Below are 23,432 nucleotides of genomic sequence, written 5' to 3'. Positions count from 1 at the left end.
CATTCCAAAATGACAATGAAAAGAAACAAAAAATATAAAAATTGAAAACAAAGAAGGAAAAAAATTGTGCTTATTGGCAGATAACATGATTATATTTTTGGAGCATTCAAAAGAATCTGCAAACTAATAAATTAATTTAGTGCATACAAAGTCAATACAGAAAAACCAATTGTAGGCTGGTCTGAGTGCAGTAGTGTTCCCAATTAATTCAGAATAGCCAGTTACAGATTTCTTTGTTCCTTCTCCGCTCCCACTACTTCACTTGACTAGCCTTAAAAAAAAAAAAAAAAAAACCAGTTGTATTTCTAGATGCTAGCGATAAAGTACTAGAAAACAAAATTTTAAAATCAACACCACTTACCATAGCATCAAAAACATTGAAAACCTAGGAATAACTCTTATAAAAGTTGTTCAAGTCCTCTATTCTGAAAGCTACAAACATCTAAAAACAAAAAACAAAAAAGCAAAAATACTCCAAATCATAATAAACTATGGAAGTCCTTAATACGTGAAGGGATATAACACGTTCATGGATTGGAAAACTCAATATTGTTAAGATGTTGTTGTGGGCAAAATTCTAAGATGGCCCCATGATCTCTGTCCTCTGGTATTAAATCACACTCTCTTGGAGTGTGGGGAGACCAGTGACTTGCTTTTGGTCAACAGAACATGACAAAAATGATGGGCTGTCACTCCTGTGATTATGTTATGACATATATACAGACAGCACTCACTTTGCACATTAAATGGGACAAGCTGAAACTTAATCAATGGGAAAATTTATTATTGTTCCCAGACCTTTAAAAGTGTTCGACGGGGTGCCTGGGTGGCTCAGTCATTAAGCGTCTGCCTTCGGCTCAGGTCATGATCCTGAGGTCCTGGGATTGAGCCCTGCATCGGGCTCTCTGCTCAATGGGGAGTCTGCTTCTCCCTCTCCCACTCCCCCTGCTTGTGTTCCCTCTCTCGCCGTGTCTCTCTCTGTCAAATAAATAAATAAAATCTTAAAAAAAAAAAAAAGAATAAAAGTGTTTGACAACAGGGTGCCTGGGTGGCTCAGTTGGTTAAGCATCCAAAGTCTTGATTTGGGCTCAGGTCATGATCTCAGGGTTGTGAGATTGAGCCCTGCATAGAGCTCCATGCTGGGTGTGGAGCCTGCGTAAGACTTTCTCTCTCCCTCTGCCCCTCCCCCACCTCTCTCTCTCTCTTAAAAAAAAAAAAGGCGTTTGATGAAACATTAAGAACTCCCTTTGCAACTATCACTAAATTCTATCCCTGAAACTAAAAGTACAGTATGTGTTAACTAAATTGAATTTTAAGAATTAAAAAAAAACAAAACCAAAACTTCCTTACTGCCAATTGTAAATATATCAGGAAATTAGAAAAATAGTAAAATTAATATTTATACAATGTAATTTAAAATATGAGAAATACTGGTAATAGCTACTAAAACTAAAAATTCACATATCCTATAGCAAAGCAAGCAATTCAGCATAAGATCAAGAGAGCATAGGTCCACCTAACAATGTATGTAAGAATTTTCATATCACTTTATTCATAATAGCCAAAAACTAGAAAAATTTAAATTTCCATCTTTAGGAGACTGGATCAACAAATTGTAGTATATCCATGCAATGGAATATTACATACTAATTTTAAAAACCTCATACATGCGATAGCACAGATAAATATTAAAAACACTAAATTGAGCAACAAACGCAGACACAGAAGTGTATTGTTGAATTACTGTTGGATTTAATTTATATGAAGCTGAGGAACACCACATAGAATCGATGGTAACAGAACTCAGACAAGTGGTTACCTCTGGACATGGATGTTAACTAGGAAAAGCATGAGGAAAATTTCTGGAGTAATAAAGATGTTCCATATCTGGACCTGGGGACTATACAGATGTATAATTGGTAGAAATTGGTTGAGTTGTACCTTTAAGATTTGTGTGTTTTACTGTTTGTAAATTATATTTACTAAAAATAAATATATAAATAGAAAATGCTTGTAAAGCTTTTAATACAGTGCTTTACACACAGTATGGCCTGAATAAATGCTAGGAATTTGCTATTTTAAAAACTTGTAGGACTCAGCTATAGCTGTACTTAGAAATTTATAGCTCTAAATGCATATGTTATAGAAGAAAAGTTGAAAGTAACTATCTTTTTTAAAGATTTTATTTATTTATTGAGAGAGAGAGAGAGCACATGCGCATGGAAGGAGGGGCAGAGGGAGAGGGAGAGAGAGAATCTCAAGCAGGTGCCCCGCTGAGTGCAAAGCCTGACAGGGTAGGGGGCTCACTTGATCTCGTGACCCCAAGATCACGACCTGAGCCAAAACCAAGAGTCAGATGCTCAACTGACTGAGCCACCCAAGCGTCCCCCCAAAAGTAACTATCTTAACTTCTATCTCAAGAAGCTAGCTAGAGGGGCACCTGGGTGTCTCAGTCATTAAGCGTCTGCCTTCAGCTCAGGTCATGATCCCAGGGTCCTGGGAGTGAGCCCCACATCGGGCTCCCTGCTCAGCAGGAAGCCTGCTTCTCCCTCTCCCACTCCCCCTGCTTGTGTTCCTCTCTCGCTGTGTGTCTCTCTCTCTGTCAAATAAATAAATAAAATCTAAAAAAAAAAAAGAAAGCTAGCTAGAAGAAAAAAAATCGCAGCAAAGTAAACTCAAAGAAAGCAGAAGAAAGGAAATATAGAGCACAATCATGGAAATAAGTCGACAAACAATAGAGAAAATAATTGAAGCCAAAAGTTTCTTATTTGAAAAGGTTAATAAAATTGATAAACCCTAGGGCAACTGGGTGGCTCAGTTGGTAAAGTGTCTGCCTTCTGCTTGGGTCATGATCCCAGAATCCTGGGATGGGGCCGGATTGGGCTCCCTGCTCAGCGGAGAGCTTGCTTCTCCCTCTTCCTCTGCTCCTCCTGCCTCCTGCTCATGCTCTCTGGGTCTCATTCAAATAAATAAATAAAATCTTTTTTAAAAAATTGATAAACCCCTACCAAGACTGCTTAAGGGGACAAAAGGAGAGAATATAAAGTATAACAAGAATTTAAGGGGCTGCCTGGGTGCCTCAATTGGTTAAGTATCCAACTCTTGATCTCAGCTCATGAGGGTCTTGATCTCAGGGTTGTGAGTTCAAGCCATGTGTTGGGCTCCACACTGGGTGTGGAGCCTACTTAAAAAAAATATTTTAAGAAGAACATCACTACAGATCCTACAGACATTTTTAAAAAATAAGAATATTATAAACACCCCTATGCCAACATGTTTTAAATTTTAGGTCAAATTGAAAAATTCCTTGAAAACAACTTCACAATTTATTTTGAAAACACAACTGATTAAGAAAAGAAAGAAAATCTTGCAGTCCTAGAATTATTAAAACAATGTGATGGAAAATATAGAATGACCAGGTTGGACCTGAAGGGCTGGAGGTAGAACTGCTGTCAGCGTGGAGATGTGCCATTGGACAGTTTTCCAGAAGGGCAGTAAGGACAGGAAGGATTGTCCATGTCTCGCTTGGTCTTTGTCCTTGAAGAGCCAGGTTTGCACCCTGGTCAGCACTGGCATTCATTACTCAGCGGTGATTGTATCAGCTGTGACAGACCTCCAGGTGGGGTTGAGCTGCGGTGTCAGTGTGGACTGCCTGAGAGACCTTCCACAGTGGGCACTTCTGTCACTCCTGCATCTGCCAGCCCTAGTAGGATCTGTGGGACACGATCCTGCAACTAAGGGGCCTCCCAGACAGTATGAGGAGCAATATGCAGCTAGGTAACAGGATTGGAACTAACAAAAGATCTCAGACCAAAGAAAAGCAAACGAATGTGAAACAGTTTCTAACACTAGTGTGTGAGAAGACTCTAGATAAAGATCCGCTACTGATAACTAGGACTGCTGTTTGAGGTCAAACAACAGAGTTTGCCTAGGCATGGGAAGAAGAAGCTCAAAAATTATATTAGGTCCTTAAAGAGTAGAGTAGAAGATGTTAGAAAAAAATATATGTATTAGCTAGCCAACTAAGCTAGAAAAGCAAAACTAGAACATAAACTTCCCAAGGCAGTTTTGTCTGTTTTATTCACTGTGACACCGCCAGTGTTCTAAACAGTGCCTGGTGTGTAAAAGGCCCTCCCTGAATACTTGTTGAATAAATGAATGAAATAGCCAAAGACAAATGTGGAAAATCTGGGAGGAGAATTAATCACGAGATTGAAGGACATAGACCTCTTTTTGGACAATTAGAAGAATCGTTTTTTTTTTCAGAGGATACAAGGGAACAGAAAGGATATTACGCAAAAGTCAAAATCAAATAATATCAACACTCTCAGATCATGTTTCCACACTAAAAAGATCTACTAATTACTATAAGTCTGTATGGTCAGAATTTTAATTGCTGACAGATATTAAACAATTATCTACCACAACAGGTATAAAAAACTAATTCCCAGTAACCTACTCTTCCCAATTAAGGAATGATAGTTGCAGTTTTCCTTCATAATACTATGGCTTAAAAGAAAATTATCAACACATTTAAGGCTGATCTAATTATAGAATCTAAAATGAAACACCTCGTCTGTTTTCCCTTACAATATATATGTATATGTGCTTTTGGAAAGACAAACCTTTTCTTATAATCAAAGAGATTTACTTACTCTGTAAGTGATGACATTCATCAGGGATTTATTTCAGGCAGGTGTGTTACTGGGAGTAGAAATGGGAGACACATGTGAATGGGATAAGGGTTGGGGGGATCTTAGAGACTCTCTTTCCAGAGTTGAGGAGAGGCCGTCCACACAACAGGCTGGGTGCTGGTGAACTCAAAGGAGGGATCAAGAAAGTCTCACTGCAGTAGTCACTGTGCCTTGCCTTCCTTCTGCTAAAAGACCTATTTTTACTTTTCCTGGCATTTTTCTGGACTATGTGTTGGGTGAGATCTCATTTCATGATTTGAATGACAGATTTCATCTTTACTTAAAAAAAAAAGATTTATTTATTTGAGAGTGGGGGAAGGGGCAGAGGCAGAGGGAGAGGGAGGGAATCCTCAATCAGAATCCCCACTAAGCACAAAACCCATGCAAGGCTGGATCCCAGGACCCTGAGATCATGACCCCAGCCAAAACCAAGAGTCAGATGCTCAACCGACTGAGCCACTCAGGCACCCCTATTTCATATTTACGTTTACAGAAAAAAACAGACCTTTGTTCTCTGTTGGTCTGGTTTAAAATTCATTTATCATCTGCAAGGTAACATACTATGAGTAACGAGTTACCCGAAAGACTGTTTTGGTTTTTTTCTTTTTTGGCGCTTGTTTTATTTTTTTTTTTATTTTTATTTTTGTAATTGAAATATAGTTGACATATATTTGTGCACAAGATAATGACAATTATGAAATGCTCACCATAATAAGTGTGGTTAGTACAGGTCATTATACAAAGTTATTACAATATTATTGACTATATTCCCTATACTGTATTTTTCACCCCTGTGACTTATTTATTTTATAACTGGAAGTTTGTACCTCTTAATCTCCTTCCCCTATTTCACCTACCCCCCCACCCAGCAACCCCTAGTTTGTTCTCTGTATTTATAAGTCTGGTTTTTGTTGTTCTTTGTTTTTTAGATTCCACATATAAATGGAATTATATGGTATTTGTCTTTCTGTGATTTATTTCACTTAGCGTAACACCCTCTAGGTCCATCCATGTTGTTGCAAATGGCAAGATTTCATTCTTTTTTTGTGGCTGAGTAATATTTGACTATATATATATATATATAATCACATCATCTTTATCCACTCATCTATTGATGGACACTTAGGTTGTTCCACATCTTGACTATTATAAATAATGCTGCAATAAACATAGGGGTGCATAGATCTTCTCAAATTACTGTTTTTACCTTCTTTGGATGAGTTCTAATTTTTTTCCTATTTTTTTTCTAATTTTTTTTTCCTGTTTGGCTCCAAAAATCTAGTGGTTGTTTCTTCCCCCCACATGCTTTTACCACTGTTATGAGCACATGAATGTTATTTTGATCTGCTTTAATAACCAACTATAAAATAACTTCAATATTTAATATGTACCTCATAGGGATTTTGTGAGTTATACTGGAGAGCTTTTGAGTTTCTATTATCTCATTTTAGAAAGAAAAGAGAAAGAAAAAAAAGAAAAAGAACCAAAACTAGCTCTGTATTTGTGTGTGTGTGTGTGTCATTGTATGAACCCAGAGAGAGAGATGAGGAAGGACATAAACCGAATGGATACCACTGACCACATATAGGGTACATGATTTTAAACTTCTTTTTTTTAATTTTAAACTTCTTTATACATTATTTGCTAAAGCAAGCATGAGTTACTTTTGAAATTTTACAAACTTGAATAAAGTAAGTTTAACAAACAAATGAGAAACATTATGACATTTCCTCAAAAAATGAAACCTGGAATTACCTACCACATGATTCAGCGATTCCACTTCTGGGTACATCCCCAAAGAATCGAAAGCAGGGACTCAAACAGATGTTTGTACACCTGTGTTCGTAGCAGCATTGGTCACAATAAGCAAAAGGTAGAAACAATCCAAATGCCCATCAGTGGACAAATGGAAAAACAAAATGTGGTATACACACACAATGGAATATTATTCAACCTTAAAAAGGAAATTCTGACACGTGCTACAACATGGATGAAACTTGAGGACATTATGCAAAGTGAAATAAGTCAGTCAGAAAAGGACAAATATTCCAACTATATGAGGAACCTAGAATAGTCAAATTCACAGAGGCAGAAAGTGAAATAGTGGTTGCCAGGGACTGGGGGAGGGGGAATGGGGAGTTACTGTTCTGTGGGTACAGAGTTCCAGTTTGAGATGATGGAAAAGTTCTGGAGATGGATGGTGTGGCACCATTGTTGTTGCACAACAATGTGAACGTATTTAATTCTACTGAACTGTACACTCAAAATGGTTTAAAATAGTACATTTTATGTTAGTGTGTTTTACCACAGTAAAAAAAAAAGACACCTTTGGTCTCGTTTATTTTTGGTAATCAAAGTACTAGTTTGTGGGTGTCAAGCATGGCAGGAGTGGAAGTTGGAGCCAACGGAGAGGAGAAGAGGGGGAAGGGTGGGAAGAGTTCTGTAGGAAGGGGTGAGGCAGGATCCCCAGACTTCAGCCTCTAGGACCTGTGTGAGGAGTTCTGGAACCACATCTGTGGGGTGGGAGGTAACAGACCCTGCCCACGGTGAGAGTCTGAGAGAGACATGGCTGAGGCTTTTAACAAAGTGGTTATCTCCATGGTTGTGTCCCCCATGCCAGGTTGGAGAAAGGGGGAAGCAATTAGAGCCTGACCCTCTGAGATGGCAGCACGTGCCCAGGAATGCCACGTTGACCCAGAACAGCTAAGAGCCACAGGGCCACCTTCTTCCGGTTTAGGGCGCGAGAGCGTGTGAGAAGTGAGGTGGCACCAGAAGCGCAGACACAGGCTGGAGCCATCAGGAGGTGGTCTTGGAGCGACAGGCCGTGGTCAAATCATGAAGGACATTGTAGGGACATCTTCACCCTCCCACCCCCGATATCTTCCTGCTGCCACACTTCCTTCACCAGACACACACATGCGCACGCACACACACACACACACACACACACTCACCCCTCTACTACATCTTCATGATGAGAGTATGAAATAATTGACTTCTTGGGTATAACCGGTACACTTTCCCACCCCCAGCACCCCAAACAGTGCTCTGGAAATATTGTCAAATTTCACTGGTTGTGCAGTTTGTAGGCCTGGCTTGAGAAGTTTCCAGGCTAAGGAGCTATGGATTTGCAGCTCCCTCTGTTGCTTTTTATCAGAGGATATGATTAAGGGCCATCCTGTTCTTGGCTCAAACACATTCGGGTCTTCATTCTTGTGTGTTTCCTTCATTCTTGTGTTTCCTTCACAAACATAAAGCACCTACTGCTGGGTACTAAGCTTGGTAACCCAGTAAATTATCAAGACCCACTGAGAGAACCGGTGCCCGAGACCTCACAGATGCTCTGGTTAAACTCTTCACATTGGACACAAGGGGTTGCTAAGGTCCAGAGTGGAATGACATTTGCATATGGTCATACAGCAAATCATTGTTTTGTGTTTTTAAAATTTTTTCCAGCTTTATTAAGACATAATTGACATATAACATTGGGTAAGCTTAAGGTGTACAATGTGATGATTTGATATATGTATAAATTGTGATATGATCACCAAAACAAGGTTAACACATGTATCATCTCACATAATTATAGTTGTGTGTGTGTGTGATGAAAACTTTTAAGATCTACTCTCTCAGCTGCTTTCAAATATGGAATACTGGATTTGAAACTATGGTTGCCATGGTTGTACATTATATCCCCAGAAGTGTTTCTGTGTTTTTTCAGTGATGATATACAAAGGACCAACAAGCATATGAAAAGACACTCAACATTACTAATCATTAGAGAAATGCAAGTCAGAACCACAATGAGATCCCTCCATGCCCATTAGGATGATTACTATAAAAAAGAAACAACAACAACAGAAAATAGCACAGGTTGGTGGAGAAAGTGGAAGGCTTGTGCACTTGGTGGGGATGTTGGTGGGGATGTGAAAGGTAAAACCATGGAAAACAGAATGGTGGTTCCTCAAAAAATTAAACAGAATTACCATATGATCCAGCAATTCCACTTCTGGGTATATACCCCCCAAAATGGAAAGAGAGTCTCCAAGAGATATTTGTATCCCCATGCTCATGGCTGCATTATTCACAGTAGCTACATGTGGAAGCAACCTGAGCGCCTGATGAATGGAATAGCAAACTGTGCTGTATACATGCAATGGAATATTATTCAGCCTTTAAAAGGAAGGGAATTTTGCACTATGCTATAATATGAATGAACCTTGAGGACATTATGCTAAGTGAAGTAAGTCAGTCACAGAAAGACAAATTCTGCATGATTTCTATGACTTAAATGAGATACCTAGGCAAGTCAAAATCACAGAGAGAGAATGGTGGTTGCCAGAGGGAGGCAGAGGGGACAGGAGTTTAAATTTTGTGAGACGAAGAGCTCTGGAGATGGATGGGGTGATGGTTGCACAATATTATTCAATACCACTGAACTGTGCGCTTAAAATGGCTAAGATCATAAATCTGTTCTATGCATTTTCCCACAATAAAAAAATTTTACTTATACAGAGAGTACATAAGTACATCCTTGCTGTAAAAAGTCAAACAATATAGAACAAACTAAAGTCTTCTTGACAACCTCCCCATCTGAATATACAGCTTTGTACCCATGTGTCTTATTTACTCCTCACGCCCCCGTATGATTTAAGTATTACTATGATCTCCATTTTCCAGATGAGGAAACTGAACTGCAGAGAAGTTAGGGACCTTTCCCAGAGCCAGGAAGTGCTCGAGTCTAGATTTAAACTCAGGCAGATGGAGGAAAAGACCATGCTGTCACCCAATGCCCTCTCGGCCTTCTGTATGCCCAACTGCGCTGGACACGGAGGACATTAGGGACTCCCAGCCCAACGGAGTGGGCAGACACAAAGAAAATTACTCTAGCCCCACACAAGAAATGCAAAAGTAAAACTGATGACATCTACACAGCAGAGGCTACTTGTCTTTCTGTCCCAAAGGACAGGTGCTTTTATGAGATGTTGCGTTTTGTTTTTTTTTTAATTTTATTTATTTATTTGACAGAGAGATAGAAGAGCACAAGCAGAGGGAGTGGCAGAGGGAGAGGGAGAAGCAGGCTCTGCACTGAGCAGGGAACCCGATGCGGGACTCGATCCCAGGACCCTGAGATCATGACCTGAGCCGAAGGCAGACGCTTAACCATCTGAACCACCCAGGCACCCGAGATGTTACATTTTTTAAAAAGATGAAATCATAGGTACACCTTTAGCCTTCTTTGTTACTTAGGTCTCAACACAAATGTCATCTTCTCAGAGAGCCCTTTCCAAATCACCCTGGTGAAAACCGCCCTCCACCTTCCACCAGTCACCCTCACCCCCCCTCACTGCATTGTCTTCATAGTGCTTTTCCTTACCTGCTATTCTCCTGTTTGTCTGTCTTCTTTCACTAGAATATCAGCTCTCTAGGAGCAGGGAGCCTATCTAGTCTGTTCACCGTGAATCTCCTGGGCCTAGAACAGTGCCTGGCACTTAGTAGTTGGCTGTGTTAGTTTCCAAGGGCTGCCGTAACAATATACCACAAATGGGAGGGTTTAAAACAGCAGACATTTATTTTTTTTCACTGTCCTGGAACTAGCAATCTGAAATCACGGTGTTGGCAGGACCAAGCTCTCTCTTGAAGGTTCTGGGGAAGACTCCTTCCTTGTCTCATTCTTTCTCCCTGGTTTGTAGCTGCATCTCTCCAGTTTCTACTACTGTCGTCACACGACCTTCTTCCTCTGTGTCTCTGTTTCAAAATCTCCGTTTTTACAAGAACCAGTCATTAGATTTAGACTCCACCCTAATCCAGTATGATCTCGTCTTAGCTTGATTACATCTACCAAGACCCCATTTCCAAATAAAATAACGTTCACAGATACCAAGGATTAGGACTTCAACAAAATTTTTTTGGGGGGGACACAATTTGACCCACAAGAGTAGCTAATAAATATATTGAACAAATGATTTAGTGTTCTCTGAAAAACTGCTATAATATTATGAACTCTCAAATGAGTTCAGGCAAAGGCTTTGGAAGATATCATTCTGCCCAGGTTTTGTGATGATCAAACAGTACATAAAATGTCTTTTACTAGCTATAGTAACTAAAGTGTCCAGGTCAAGGGAAATAATGGCTCCAATGTTCTAGGCACAGATTCAACCTCAGGTGGGATGTGAAATTTTAGGTGCCACATTCTCAGTGTTCTTACATATTTAATTTATGAGAGCAATTTAATGGCATTATAAAGTTTGGACAAGAAAATCAACCATAATCCCACTACCCTAATGTACTTTGGGGAAAATTCAAGAGGGGAACTTTCCAGGTAGAAGAAACAGCAAGTACAAAAGCCTTGAGGCATCCATGAGCTTGGTGTGTTCAAGGAGCAGAGAAGGCAATGCAGCTGGGGGTAGCAGTGGTCCACAGGATGATTCAAGCCTCTTACTGGACATCTTTGTGGGTGTCCATCCAGCTCACAAGTCAGCAACCTTCCATTATCTGCTAATTGTCCTCCAAACACCTTACCTTCCACACGCCCTCTGCAAGCACACTAACCCATGAGGAGGATGTGGTGTGGACCTGGTGTGCGTGAAGAGGGGAGGGGATGATGGATACAATTGGGTCCTCTCTCCAGAGCATTTGGAATTGGGACAGGATAAGGGTCAAGCAGTCTCTGGAAAGTTCTGTGAACCTGGAAGCTGTGAGAAAGGTGCTGTGTTCTCCACTTCAGCCAGACACAGAGGAGGGAGGTCAATTGGAAGAGCAACAGGGAATCAGAGCTGAGTCAACAGTCAGCTTCCTGGTGCATCCATCCTGACATCCAGCAGCATTCCTGCCTCAAGTTCCAGGGCACTTGATGATATTCCTATCATACATTCTCAGTTCTTTAGCATAAGTTAATTTGGGTCAACCAATAAGAGAAGTGTTTTGAGTAAAAGAATTCTGTGGTCAAATAATTTGGGTAACATTGAGTTAAATAAAATTTAACAGCTTTCTATCTGCAGGACTTCTCAGAGCCTTTAATAGGATTGTGTACAACCAAAAAGGAGCTCTCCAAAAACAAAACCAAAACAAAACAAAAAACCCTCAAGTGAGCCGCATTTCCTGCATTGATTTCCCAGGTTACACTGGGAAAGAGTGTAACAGTGTTTAAGCTGGGAGGTTTTCAGCTTCCATTTTGGTTGAGTCCTGGAAGGTTGAGAATGATAGAGGAGCGCCCAACTATTCTGGCCACCAGGAACAAGCCTGTTATTGAAAACACTCATTGCAGCAAGTAATTTTATCCAATAGAGAAGGATAAGGCCAGAGAGAGAGCAATACCTGAAGGGACAGAGAGAAAGAATATAGTTATCTTCTGGTTGTTGTCCATTGGGTCCAGCCTTTCAGTGAAATTACTGAAAGCTCAGAATCATTCCAGTACATTTGTCAACTCCAGAATCACATTCCAGTAATGGATGTGCTCACTCATGCAAGCCGCCTAAAATGTATGCCCATCCACAAGATGATTTATGTCTGAATGTGGAGACTGAGACTCCCCTGCTCTGATAATTCAGAAAAGGATTAGATAGAAACTATAGGCTTCACAACTGACCCCCAAGCATCCTAGGGCTTGCCCTTCATCTCTCTTGTGTCCACCTGTCACCTGCTGTGTTGGGCGCCCCAGAGACTAGCAGGACGGCCTGGCCACCCGGGAACTCGGAGTCTGACGATGCAGGGAATTAAGATCCAAACTGACACCCGACAGAGTGGGGAATGCGGGGCAGAGGGCATTGTGGGGGACAAAAGGGACCCTGGGCTTGGCTAGGTTGGGTTGGGGGCCAGGTCTAAGCTTTATGAGATGCCAGAGGAGGGGGCAGAGATGCCCGGCTCCAGGGGCCAGAGTCATGCCCACCCTTGGGTGGGGAGGCCCGGCGAGCCGGTCCGTGGAAGGCCTCGAACGCCCAGCTCACAGCCCATACTGGACTGCCTATTGTAGACTGGGTGTAGGAAACAGGTTTTATGTGATGTTTATCCATGACAAGCCATTTGTCCACATGCCTCGGTGAGTCATACACCGCCCGGGGCCACACCTACTCAACTAGGGCTCTACCCGGGCGTTGCAACTGCGCCCTCCTCTGACGCCTGCGCGCGACGTTGGGGTCGAAGGGCACCCACGCCCGCTGGTTCCTCGGCAGAAACCCCGCAGCCGCCCCGCCCACGGCCTGACCCCGCCCCCCCGGGCCCGCCCCTGGGGGGCGGAGACGTCGGCAGCGGCGAGCCTGGCCGCGAGAAGAGCGGGGTAGCGGCGCACCGCGTCTGCAGACCTCACGCCCCAGTGCTAGGCGTTCCTACAGCTGAGCGCCCAGACCGCACGGGCGAGTCCCGCAGGGCAGGGGCGGCGCGGTGCCCGGGTTCTCGCACTTGGCGGACCGATGTGCCCGGGTGTCGGGGCGCGTGGACCTGGGCTCGGGTGAAGCTCTGGGAAAGGGCAACACGGCGGCGACGAGATGCAAGCGGAGGAGCCCTGCGCCCCTGGTGCCCCGAGAAGCCAGCGCGCACCCAGTCCCGAGCCGCGCCTGTCCAGCCAGCTGCTGCCCGAGCTCTACACTTTCGTGGCGCGAGTGCTGTTCTACCTGGCTCCCGTCTACCTGGCCGGCTACCTGGGGCTCAGCATAACCTGGCTGCTGCTCGGCGCTGTGCTGTGGATGTGGTGGCGCAGGAACCGCCGCGGGAAGCTTGGGCGCCTGGCGGCCGCCTTCGAATTCCTAGACAACGAACGCCAGTTCATTAGCCGCGAGCTGCGGGACCAGCACCTGCCGGCCTGGGTGAGCTGGGCCGAGCCGGGCGGAGGTCGGAGGTGGGGCGGATGCTGTTAGAGGTTTGGAAAGAACCTGCGGTCGGCCGGGGAGCTGGAGGCGGCAGCTCCGCGATCCGCACACCTGATGCCCCACCAAGTCGGGAGCACAGACCCCTGGCCGCGGCGTCCCTCAGTCTCCTCCCCACCGCCGGTCCGAGGTTGGGGGGGCCTGACTTAGGTTTTACTTAAGGGCCCAGAGCCTGGGAGAAAAGTCACGGGCGGGCCACACCCAGGAAAAAAAAACAAGGGCATCTGGGACTTTGCAAAGTTACTCAGGAGGGAAGCAGAAGGCCTTTCTTCCACCCGCCTGTTGATTCAAAGAAAGAACGCTGGGTGCAAAATTGATCCGCAAATGCAGCAATGACAGAAACTGCAGACTAGTTGCCTCAGCAGAGGTCCGGACAGACAGAGGAGGGCCAAGAGGGGGCCGGGATTGAAGGGATGGGGTGGGAGGCTGGGTCACCAGCTTCTCTCCCTCCCTCTGCCTGGTAGGGATGCTCAGACGTGCCCAGACACATTCACACATTCACACTCCACAACTACAGACCCATCTCCTGGTGTGGAATGGCCTGGACTAGGGTTTCTCAAATGCTTCCGATCCTGAGAATCACCTGGCCCACTTAACAAAAACAAGTTCTGAGCCCACCTTACAACTCCCAGGTGGGACTGAGGCACCTGGGTGAATTTGGGAAACACCAGCAACAGGGGCATTGGGTCCAAGCTTTGGTCTGGTCTGTGGCAAAACTACACTTCTGGGTGCTTCTCTGATTCTTCCAGATACACTCAGGCCCACAGGGAGAGATGACCAGAAGCCACCAGACCCCTCATTTCCTCTGGCCTGGGGCCTTTATTCTAAAATTCAGCCCCACCCTGGCAGTAGCCAGCAAAATGAGATGTGCGAGGAACATATTAGAAAGGCCTGTTTATATTTATCTTTAAAACAAGAGAGAAATTAAGCCTTACTATATTAGTTTGCTGTGGTTGCTATAACAAAATACCACAGACAGACAACAGAAGTTCATCAAGATCAAGGTGTCAGCACGGTTTGCTTCTTCTGAGGCTTCTCTTTGGTTTGTAGATGGCTGTCTCCACCATGTCTTCATATGGTCTTCCCTCTGTAGATAATCTGTGTCCAAATTTCCCCCTTTTATAAGGTCACCAGTCAGACTGGGTTAGGGCCCATCCTAATGACCTTATTTTAACTTAATCACCTATTTAAAGGCCCTGTTTCTTAAAACAGTCACATTCTGGGGTACTGGGGGTTAGGATTTCAACATACCAGTTTGGGGAATATGGTTCACTTCGTAACACTGATATTTAATATATGGATTGACAGTACAGTTTTGTAAATTGGTTTACACATATTGAGGATGAGGGGGCCCAAACCTTCTGCTAAGGGTGCACAATAAAAAAGCACAGTGACCACTTTCCTAGGGTAGCAGCCATGGGAACAGTATTTGGGGCCTATCTCCCAAACTTGGTTATTCTTTGGGGGCTTGTGATCCTGAAAGATGTGGATCCAGAGAGCAGGCCTGGACCTATCCACACTCCTTGCTCATTGTTGAAGGAGTTTTGGATGCCTGTCAGACCTCTGTTGGGACCCCGTGGTGGCTTCAGTCCATGAGGGTGAGCTTGTAAGCCCTCACCAAGGGACAGGCCTCCCTTTCTGCCCTTTCTTGGATTAGGGAACACCTCTAGACACTTAGTTGTGTGCAAAAGGCAGTGTTTCTGAAATTGAGGCAAGGATCAGATCCTGTAGGAGCTTTGACATGCCCCAAACACCACCACCTGCCCCCATGCACATAAACACCAGAAGCAATGTGAAACTAGCCAACAGGGAGCTCAGCCTGATGGGTAAGACAACACAAGAAGCTATCTCACCTCATAAAACAGACCCCAGGCCTGACCCAGCTGGGTATAGGGACACACAGAGGAAGGTGATGGTGTCTCTCCTACCAAGAGGGTAGTCTGGGGCAGGAAGTAGATGCATATAGGTTATTGCCATGGAGGTCTCAGAGAAGCCAGAGATAGGAGTCTGGACAGAGTCCAGCCAAGGGTCAAAAGTGTGGAGTGAAGGACATCCCACTTGATTTCCATAGCAGATTGTCCCCAGGCCATAGCCTCCCTCTTCCTTGCCAGAGTTCTGGGAGGGGCCTGGCCTCAGCTTGCATTCTCCAGACTCTCCTGGCTGGTGGGCCGGGCCTGGATTGCCTTTTGGGTTGAGGCAGTGGTGCTGCAAAGGGCATTCCAAGCTGGAGGTGGCTTTCGAGCACAGCATGGCCAGTATATGAGGGAGCCCGTGTGCTTTGGTTCGGTTTGGCTGAAGTGTGTAGTAGGAGCTGGTGGACAGGGACCACACTGAGGCGGGCTTGATGGAGGTGGGGCCTAATTCTGAAGGCCACAAGGAGCCTGTGGAAGGCTTTGGAAAGACCCTGTAAAAAGCAGCGTGGGGGGAGGAATGAAGCTGGAGAAGAGAAACCGGATGAGAAATTGATTTAAGCCAAGATGATGGTAGCGGGGTCAGAGGAGAGGGACGAGAGACGTGCAAGAGTGGGACTCTGGGGACTTGGTGGCCTCTAGATTAGTGTGAGGGAGGGATCCAGGAATCTTCCAGACTGTTTTCTGATCTGGGGAGCTGGGCATCCAGAATGAGAAGCAGGTCTGGGAGATTGGTGGTGGGAACGCCTGTGTAGAGTGAGTAACTAGATGCAAGTGTGGGCTTTTCGCCCTGCCTCGTGAAGTTGCCAAGCCTGGGGATGATGCAGAAAACCTGGAAGCTACTTGTTTGAATATTCTCCCGTCTTGTCCCTGTCTTCCGAGGAACACATTCGGAGCCGTGGCTCTGGGTACGGCGGGGGCAGTGTGCCCCTTGCTCACGACTTTAGAGCATGGGTGTCTTTATCCCTATACATGGGCCTTGCAGCATGCCTATTTCCCTGTTTTGAGAACTGATTTCCTTGCAAGGAAGTGGGGTCGATGACTTATGACCTCCTTTGGCCTCAAGAAATATTTTTACAAAATAACAGATCGCAAACCTATAGTTGGGGCAGGGGTTGAAGAAGAGTTGAGGGTCTTGGCTACCGCACTCAGGCACAGTCCCGCAAGTCATCCCTTGCACGGCAGCACCCAGTGAGGGGGATGTGGGGAACACAGTCCGCGTGCTGCTTGGAAAGGGCATCTTGTTTTACTTTGCACCAAGCCCCCGTGAGGGGGTGGAGGCCCAGGCCAGGCTGAGCTGGAAGGAGCCTCCCCTGCCAGGCCATGGTGGCCATGGCTAGTTCTCAATGAAGCCAAGGCTCCTTCTCAACACATTGCTCCAACCTGCTGCCCCCAGGTGATCTTAGAGAGTCCTTTCCCTCGCTGGGCCTCAGTGTCCCCACCTGTGAAACGCGGTTGTTTCTGGTCAAACCTCACACAGCCCTGCCCCTCCTCTGGTTCCCTTCTGTGCAAGAGCTAGCTGGAGGAAAGGATGCCTCTGCTTTAAAAGGGGTCAGGAGCATAGAAGCTGTGGAGTCTCCCGCCGTGTGAACTTGGCCTGGCCACTTGGAGAGAGCGGGCCACGCTGCCTCCACTGCTCGTGCTCTGAGCAAGGAGCCACTGCCACTCGCTGTTCACGTGCGAATGTTGTGTGTGTGTGAATGGTTTGTGATAGACTTTTATATAGATCTTGCACACAGTTTTTAGTCTATTTTTCAAGGAACGAAGAGCCTCTTCCATGAGCCCACCCTGCCGGGGCTGGGGACTGGGGACAGCACAGTGCCGAAAGTGGAGTCCTTGCCACCGCCGAGCTGGAGAAACCCCAGCTCCGCCGTCCCATCTCGCCACAGGCCTGGCAGGGTCGGTTCTGCAGGCGGTGGCGGCCGCGGCTGCAGAGCTGTCCGCAGAGAGGAGGCGCGGGCGCGCTCAGGGGGCTGGATTCTCAGTCTCCCAGGCCTCCCAACGCTACCTTTCCCCAGTATGACACTCATCACCAAGGGTCTCGCCAGCAAACACGTCTGTCTGTGGCCCCAGCTCTAGCCGGGCTTGCTCTCCCACCAGCTGATAGCAATCAGTTGGCAGCTTTGTTGGGGACAGTTAACCCTGTGTATCTGCTGGGATGGGGGTGGGGGCTTATGTTGATGTGGTGGCAGGTATGGACTTGGAGTCTGATGCTCAGTCATGGCAGAGGGGGTGGACCTCGAGAAGGGTCCCTGTGCTCCCTGGGTCCCTGATGCCCCTCTGAAAATGGCGAGGCTTTAGGAGATGCTCTGTGGAGTCATTTTAGCTTTTGGTCTGCCATCATGAGTCGGTCCCAAGTTGGCTTTTCTGTAGTGCCGCGGGCCCACAGGACCCTGTTCAGCAGCATTTCTTGCCTACCTGTCATCTAACTGGGTGCACCTTGGGGTAATCAGCTAGGCAAGCACCAGGGAGAAGTGAACTGTTCACACAAAGCAGGGAGCACTCCTGGGCTCCCAGCGGTGTCCCTGGGCTGGTGGCCTCCAAGCCTCCCTGCCAGCATTCAGGCGGAGGACCAGGGTTGAGTACGTTGCTTTCCTGGGGCTGAGTTTGACATTCCTTCTGTGGGTGGAGCAGTAGTCCGGGGGGCCCGGGCTCTCCTGATCTGTCGGGTACTGACACTTTTGTTAATTAGAGGAAGTAAGGGCAATGACAGCTCTGAGCTGGGCTGGCCACTCCCATTAGCTCAATTCTCAGAGCCCGTGCCGTGGGACCTGGTCTTAAACATCTGCTTGGAGTGAGGGGACTTCTTACTTGTGAGGTCGCTGCAGCCCTGTGAGGTCATGCGTATGGCTTGGAGTCAGGCTTGTCCTCGGGAAGGAAGAGGCACAGCATGTTTTAGTCCTGCCCCTTGGGTCTCTGCCCCGCATCTTAGTGATGCTTCGTGGACTGATTCTGTCTTGGGCCAGGATTGGGCAAGAAGAGGGACAGAATGTGGGCGTCCGCCCCTCCAGGCCCAGCGCAGGGATCTCAGGCATCTGTGTGTTCATTGCTATACTCAGTCAGCAAACATCTTTGCAATGTGCCAGGCCCAGTGCTGCAGGCTGGCCGATGATATGAGTGACCCATGGTCCCCGCCCGCAAGGAATCCCTGGTCTAGATGGGGAGTCAGACCTGCTAGAACCGCCTTTCCTGATTCAGTGTGATCAGTCCTACGATGTAGCCGTGCAAGGCTCCGAGAAAGCCTGGGGGAGAGGAGCTAATCCAGGCTGGAAGGGGCCCACGAAGTGACACTTTGGTGTTGCTGGCTGTGGTAGGGGGTAGAGTCTCCAGGGGGACTCTGGGCAGGTTTGGTCACTTGAGCTCCTAATCTCCTTCTGGGGCGAGCAGATTTTGGGACAGCAATTTAGGATACCCAAACTCACATGATACAGTGGTATAACAGAAGAAGTAAGAGCTTTAGAATACAACAGATTTAGCAAGGCAGTTAACCTTCTTGCTTTAGGTACAAGGGGCTGAATTTTTCTGCAACAGAAGTGTCCACAGCAGGGGCGCCTGGGTGGCTCAGTCGTTAAGCGGCTGCCTTCAGCTCGGGTCATGATCCCAGGGTCCTGGGATGGAGCCCCGCGTCGGGCTCCCTGCTCCACGGGAAGCCTGCTTCTCCCTCTCCCACTCCCCCTGCTTGTGTTCCCTCTCTCGCTGTGCCTCTCTCTGTCAAATAAATAAAATCTTAAAAAAAAAAAAAAAAAAGTGTCCACAGCAACCTTTTCTCCAAGCCAAGTACCTGAGGGCCTTAGTAATGGGGAGGTCACGTGGTGGATAAGGCTCAGGGCCAAGGCGGGCGACAACCATTGTCCTCTTCCGTAGTGGCCCCCTGTCCCATGGGCAGGAAGTGTGGAGAGCTGGCCACCAGCTTCCATTGGCCTCCTAGCCCGGTCTTGACAGCAGGTTGAGCTGGCACTTCAGTGGGAATGTCCCCAGTCACTCCGGAGGAGGGTGTGGGGACTGCTGGGGGCTGTATGCTGTCCCCTGAAGGCCACAACCCAGCTACACAGAGGAGCAGGGGACTGGGACCTAGGCTTCCCTGCCCCCTTCCTGACCCTCCCACCCCTCCATTCAGAGTTACTCCTCCTGGGAGACTTCCAGGGGTTTTTAATTGAGGGAAACCTAGAGCTTAAAGCTCCAACATATTCACATGCGCTTGAGGAAAGTGCTTTCTCTCTTCCTCCTCCTTTCCTGCAAATAGTGAAGAGGGAAAATATTCTGCCCCAGTGGGGCCTGGTAAAGGGGAAAGCCCCGTTCTCTTTCCCCTGCCTTTCAAGCCAAGGGAATGAGAGTTCACCCCCTCAGGCCACACAGGGAGTCACGGCTGGAGGCGGGGTGGCCACGTCTGCCCAAGCAGCCCCATGGCAGCGTGCCAGGAGTCCTCTAGACGCTCAGAGTAAAGAGCCAGGGGGCTTCTTAGGGACACGGGATGTTTCAAAACCTTGGAGTCACCCACTCCATTCTTTTACCCTTGTTATGTTTACTTTTTTAAGTCGTTGGTTATAAATTGGTTAAAAATCTGGTTTTTCCGGTTATAAAAGTGGAAGTATTCCCATTGTAGAATATTTGGAAATGGCCTAAAAGGACTAGAACAAGTGTTTACAGTCCCTCCACCCAGAACAGTGTTCTGTGTGTACTTCTTTTGTGTGGAAGGTGTATGAAAGCAGTTTTTAAAAATACTTGTACCCTTTTTTTCTTTTTCCTATTTTTTTCTGTTCTTAACATTATATTGCCAACATTCTCCAAAACACATGCCTAAGGATCATGATATCCTTCATACGTACCTTGTGCTGCTGAACCATTTCTAGCATTGATTATTATTTCCCAGCATGTCGTCCTCATGTGGCTAGCTGAGGCGGGCGGCGTGTCCTAGGTCTGTCTGGATTTTCTCCCTCTGACCTGCCAGCCTGGCTCCCTCGACCTTTCCTTCAAGTCCAAGCCCAGCGCCCACCCCCACCCCCAGATCCTACTCCTCGGGTCCCCACAGCACCTGGAGCCTGTGTCACCCCACTTCCTTTCTGGACTTGCACCTGCCAATTTTCCTGACTTTTCGTCCCAACTGAACGTTCTTCTAGGGCGAGGGTGTGTTTCCTGCTCACGTCTGTGCCCTCAGTTCCTGGCTCGGTGCCCAGTGCACAGTAGGCTCTCAGGAAAAGTCTGGCCCACGGGCGCTATAGTGAGTGCTGCGGGAATCTTAGTCCATGTTTCTCAAGTTGCTTACCATGGATTCCTACATGTTTAACTCATGTCAAAGCTTCGGAACATCTGGGGGCGCCTGGATGGCTCAGTCGGTTAAGCATCTGCCTTCAGCTCCAGGGTCCTGCAATTGAGCCCTGCATCATCGAGCTCCCTGCTCAGCGGGGAGCCTGCTGCTTCTCCCTCGGCCCCTCTCCCTGCTCATGCTCATGCTCTCTCTTTCTCCCAAATAAATAAAGTCTTAAAAAAAAAAAAAGCTTAGGAACACCTTAAAGATTCTCATTCCCACTTCACTGTGGCTTCATCAGCATCGAGGATTACATTTTTTGGTCTTTTTTTTTTTTTTAAAGATATTTATTTATTTGACAGAGAGAGAGACAGCGAGAGAAGGAACACAGGCAGGGGCAGTGGGAGAGGGAGAAGCAGGCTTCCCGCCGAGCAGGGAGCTCGATGCAGGACCTGATCCCAGGACCCTGAGATCATGACCTGAGCCGAAGGCCACCCAGGTGCCCCCGTTTTTTGGTCTTTTAAGGCATATGTCATTCTGTTACACTTTGCAGATAATTGCTGCCCTTTTTTTTTTTTTAAACAAATGGAAGGTTTGTGGCAACCCTGCATTGAGCAAGTCTATCAGTGCATTTTCCCAATAGCATTTGCTCACTTTATGTCCCTGTGTCACATTTTGGTTATCCTTGCAGTGTTTCATACTTTTTCATCATTATTATATTTGGTGATCTGTGATTAGTGAGTATGACTCCCTTGAAAGCTCAGGGGATGGTTAGCATTTTTTAGCAATAAAGTATTTTTTAATTAAGGTATGTACATTTTTAAAACATACTCTTGCACACTTAATAGACTACAGTGTAGTGTAAACATAGCTTTTATACGGGAAACTGAAAAATTCATTTGACTTGTTTTATTGTAACATTCACTTCATCACAATGATCTAGAACCAAACCTGCAGTATCTCTGAGGAATGCCTATACTAGTTTGATAAGCAAAAAATACGTTTTTTAACCTTGGGGCATTAGCAAACCTAACTGTCTGAACTCTCTGGTGACTCACCATTACACTCAGGTCTCCATGAAAAAAACGCCTCTGTGCACGGCTCAGGGCAGCCCCTCTGTGCTCCAAGCCCTTGTTCCTCAGCAAAGGGGGACAGGCTCCTGGCACTGGTATTCTTGTCCCCGGTGACTGCCTCTGCAGTTTTTTTTTTTTTTAAAGATTTTATTTATTTATTTGAGAGAGTGAGAATGAGAGAGAGTACATGAGAGGGGGGAGGGTCAGAGGGAGAAGCAGGCTCCCCGCTGAGCAGGGAGCCTGATGCGGGACTCGATCCTGGGACTCCAGGATCATGACCGGAGCCGAAGGCAGTCGCTTAACCAACTGAGCCACCCAGGCGCCCTGCCTCTGCAGTTTTACCTGCACGGTGTCCTCCTCCTACTGGGTCCAGTTGACTTAGGCCAGTCTGCAGGCTGGGTGTATTGTTAAAGAGCCTATGGATTTTAGAACAGCATTAGACGAATTTCAAGTTGGCAAAATAATGTTTTCCTTTAAAGCAACTTTTGGCCAGGTAATTTTAAGCAGAATGATGGGCAGATTTAGAAGCAGTTTTTATGGTCAAATGTTTACCTCTCAAGAACAGAGAGAAAATGGGTCAAAGGCTGTGCTTCACCAGGGAAAAGTGTATGAAATGAGGGACCATTTTCTAGTAGAGTAGGAAGCACCTAATAGGCACCACGGGGCAGGGGCCTATCTTGAAAGACCGGAGCCACGGGGCCTCCCTGTGTAGGACCTCCCTGGGGGACACCCGGAATGAGGGGGCTCTTCTCTGAGCGTGGGAGGGAGTTGGCAGCATCAGTTTGAGTCTGCCGGTGTGTGAGTGTAAGGATATGCACACTGGTGCAGAGAAGAACCATGAGGCTTTTTTCCCAGCAAAGAGGGCGTGTCCTTGTGTGGACGTGTGTCTGTAGTTCTGAGGGCGCAAGTCTCAGGTCTTTGGGGTACAAAGAGACCTCTGTACCTCTCTGCGTCTGTGTGTGTGTGTTCAAGGTTGCTCCCATGGGAGGAGCCACCATCCCTGGGACAGGGAGTGAGCCAGGTTGGCCTGGTGGCAGGCAGGCCCTTTAAGTGTGGTCGTCCGATCCCCCTGCCTCCTGAGAGGGTCTGGTGGCCCAAAGCTGCTGCCCCCAGCCCATCTGTGGGCCCTGCCTGGGCTCCGGCGCTGATGGCTGCGGGCCATCACCCTGGCTCCATTCTCTCGCTGCTGTGGGATCATTTTTCCTAAAGGGTTTAAGAAATAAAGCACACGACACCTAGAGATGAAGCACTGATGTGCAGCGCCGTTGTGGTGGCCTCTGTGAGCCTGGAATTCTGACTTAGACTTGAGTTTGCTTTACAGGCTGTCTCTCTTCTCTGAGCTCTCATTACCTCCACTGCCGAAAAACTGCTGTCATTAAACTAGGAGCACACTCTGCCTGGGAGGCTTGGGCCCAAGCACACTAACAGCAGAAGAGGTGAGTTAGCATTAGGGAGGCCTGAGGGGCTGGCCAGGGCCCCCATCTTTTTAAGCTTCCCTGAGGGCCACTGCAGGGGGAAGGGCAGGCATCCGGGGTCCTGGTGACTTGACCATGGGCCCGGGCAACTTTGAGATTTTCCAGGCCTGCTTTGGGGGAAGTGCTCACCCCTGTCATACATCAGTCAGGGTACCGTTCATGTTCTGGGGGATG

At 46.8% G+C, this 23,432-nt stretch overlaps 1 protein-coding gene across 5 annotated transcripts in view; it reads left to right on the top strand.

Annotated features, from left to right (window-relative positions):
* Window positions 1–13,002: 13,002 nt before the first annotated feature.
* Window positions 13,003–23,432, top strand: part of ESYT3 (extended synaptotagmin 3) — a 49,377-nt gene continuing 38,947 nt past the window's right edge. For all 5 annotated transcript variants that reach the window (XM_021678875.1, XM_021678876.1, XM_021678874.1 and 2 more), the window contains exon 1: window positions 13,003–13,495. In XM_021678875.1, coding sequence (XP_021534550.1) covers window positions 13,178–13,495 — 318 coding nt within the window. In that variant the 5' untranslated portion in view covers window positions 13,003–13,177. The remainder of the gene's footprint in view (window positions 13,496–23,432) is intronic.

The sequence above is a fragment of the Neomonachus schauinslandi genome, chromosome 1, assembly GCF_002201575.2.
Source record: "Neomonachus schauinslandi chromosome 1, ASM220157v2, whole genome shotgun sequence".
NCBI lineage: Eukaryota > Metazoa > Chordata > Mammalia > Carnivora > Phocidae > Neomonachus > Neomonachus schauinslandi.
This window is presented reverse-complemented; position numbering and strand designations above follow the sequence as displayed.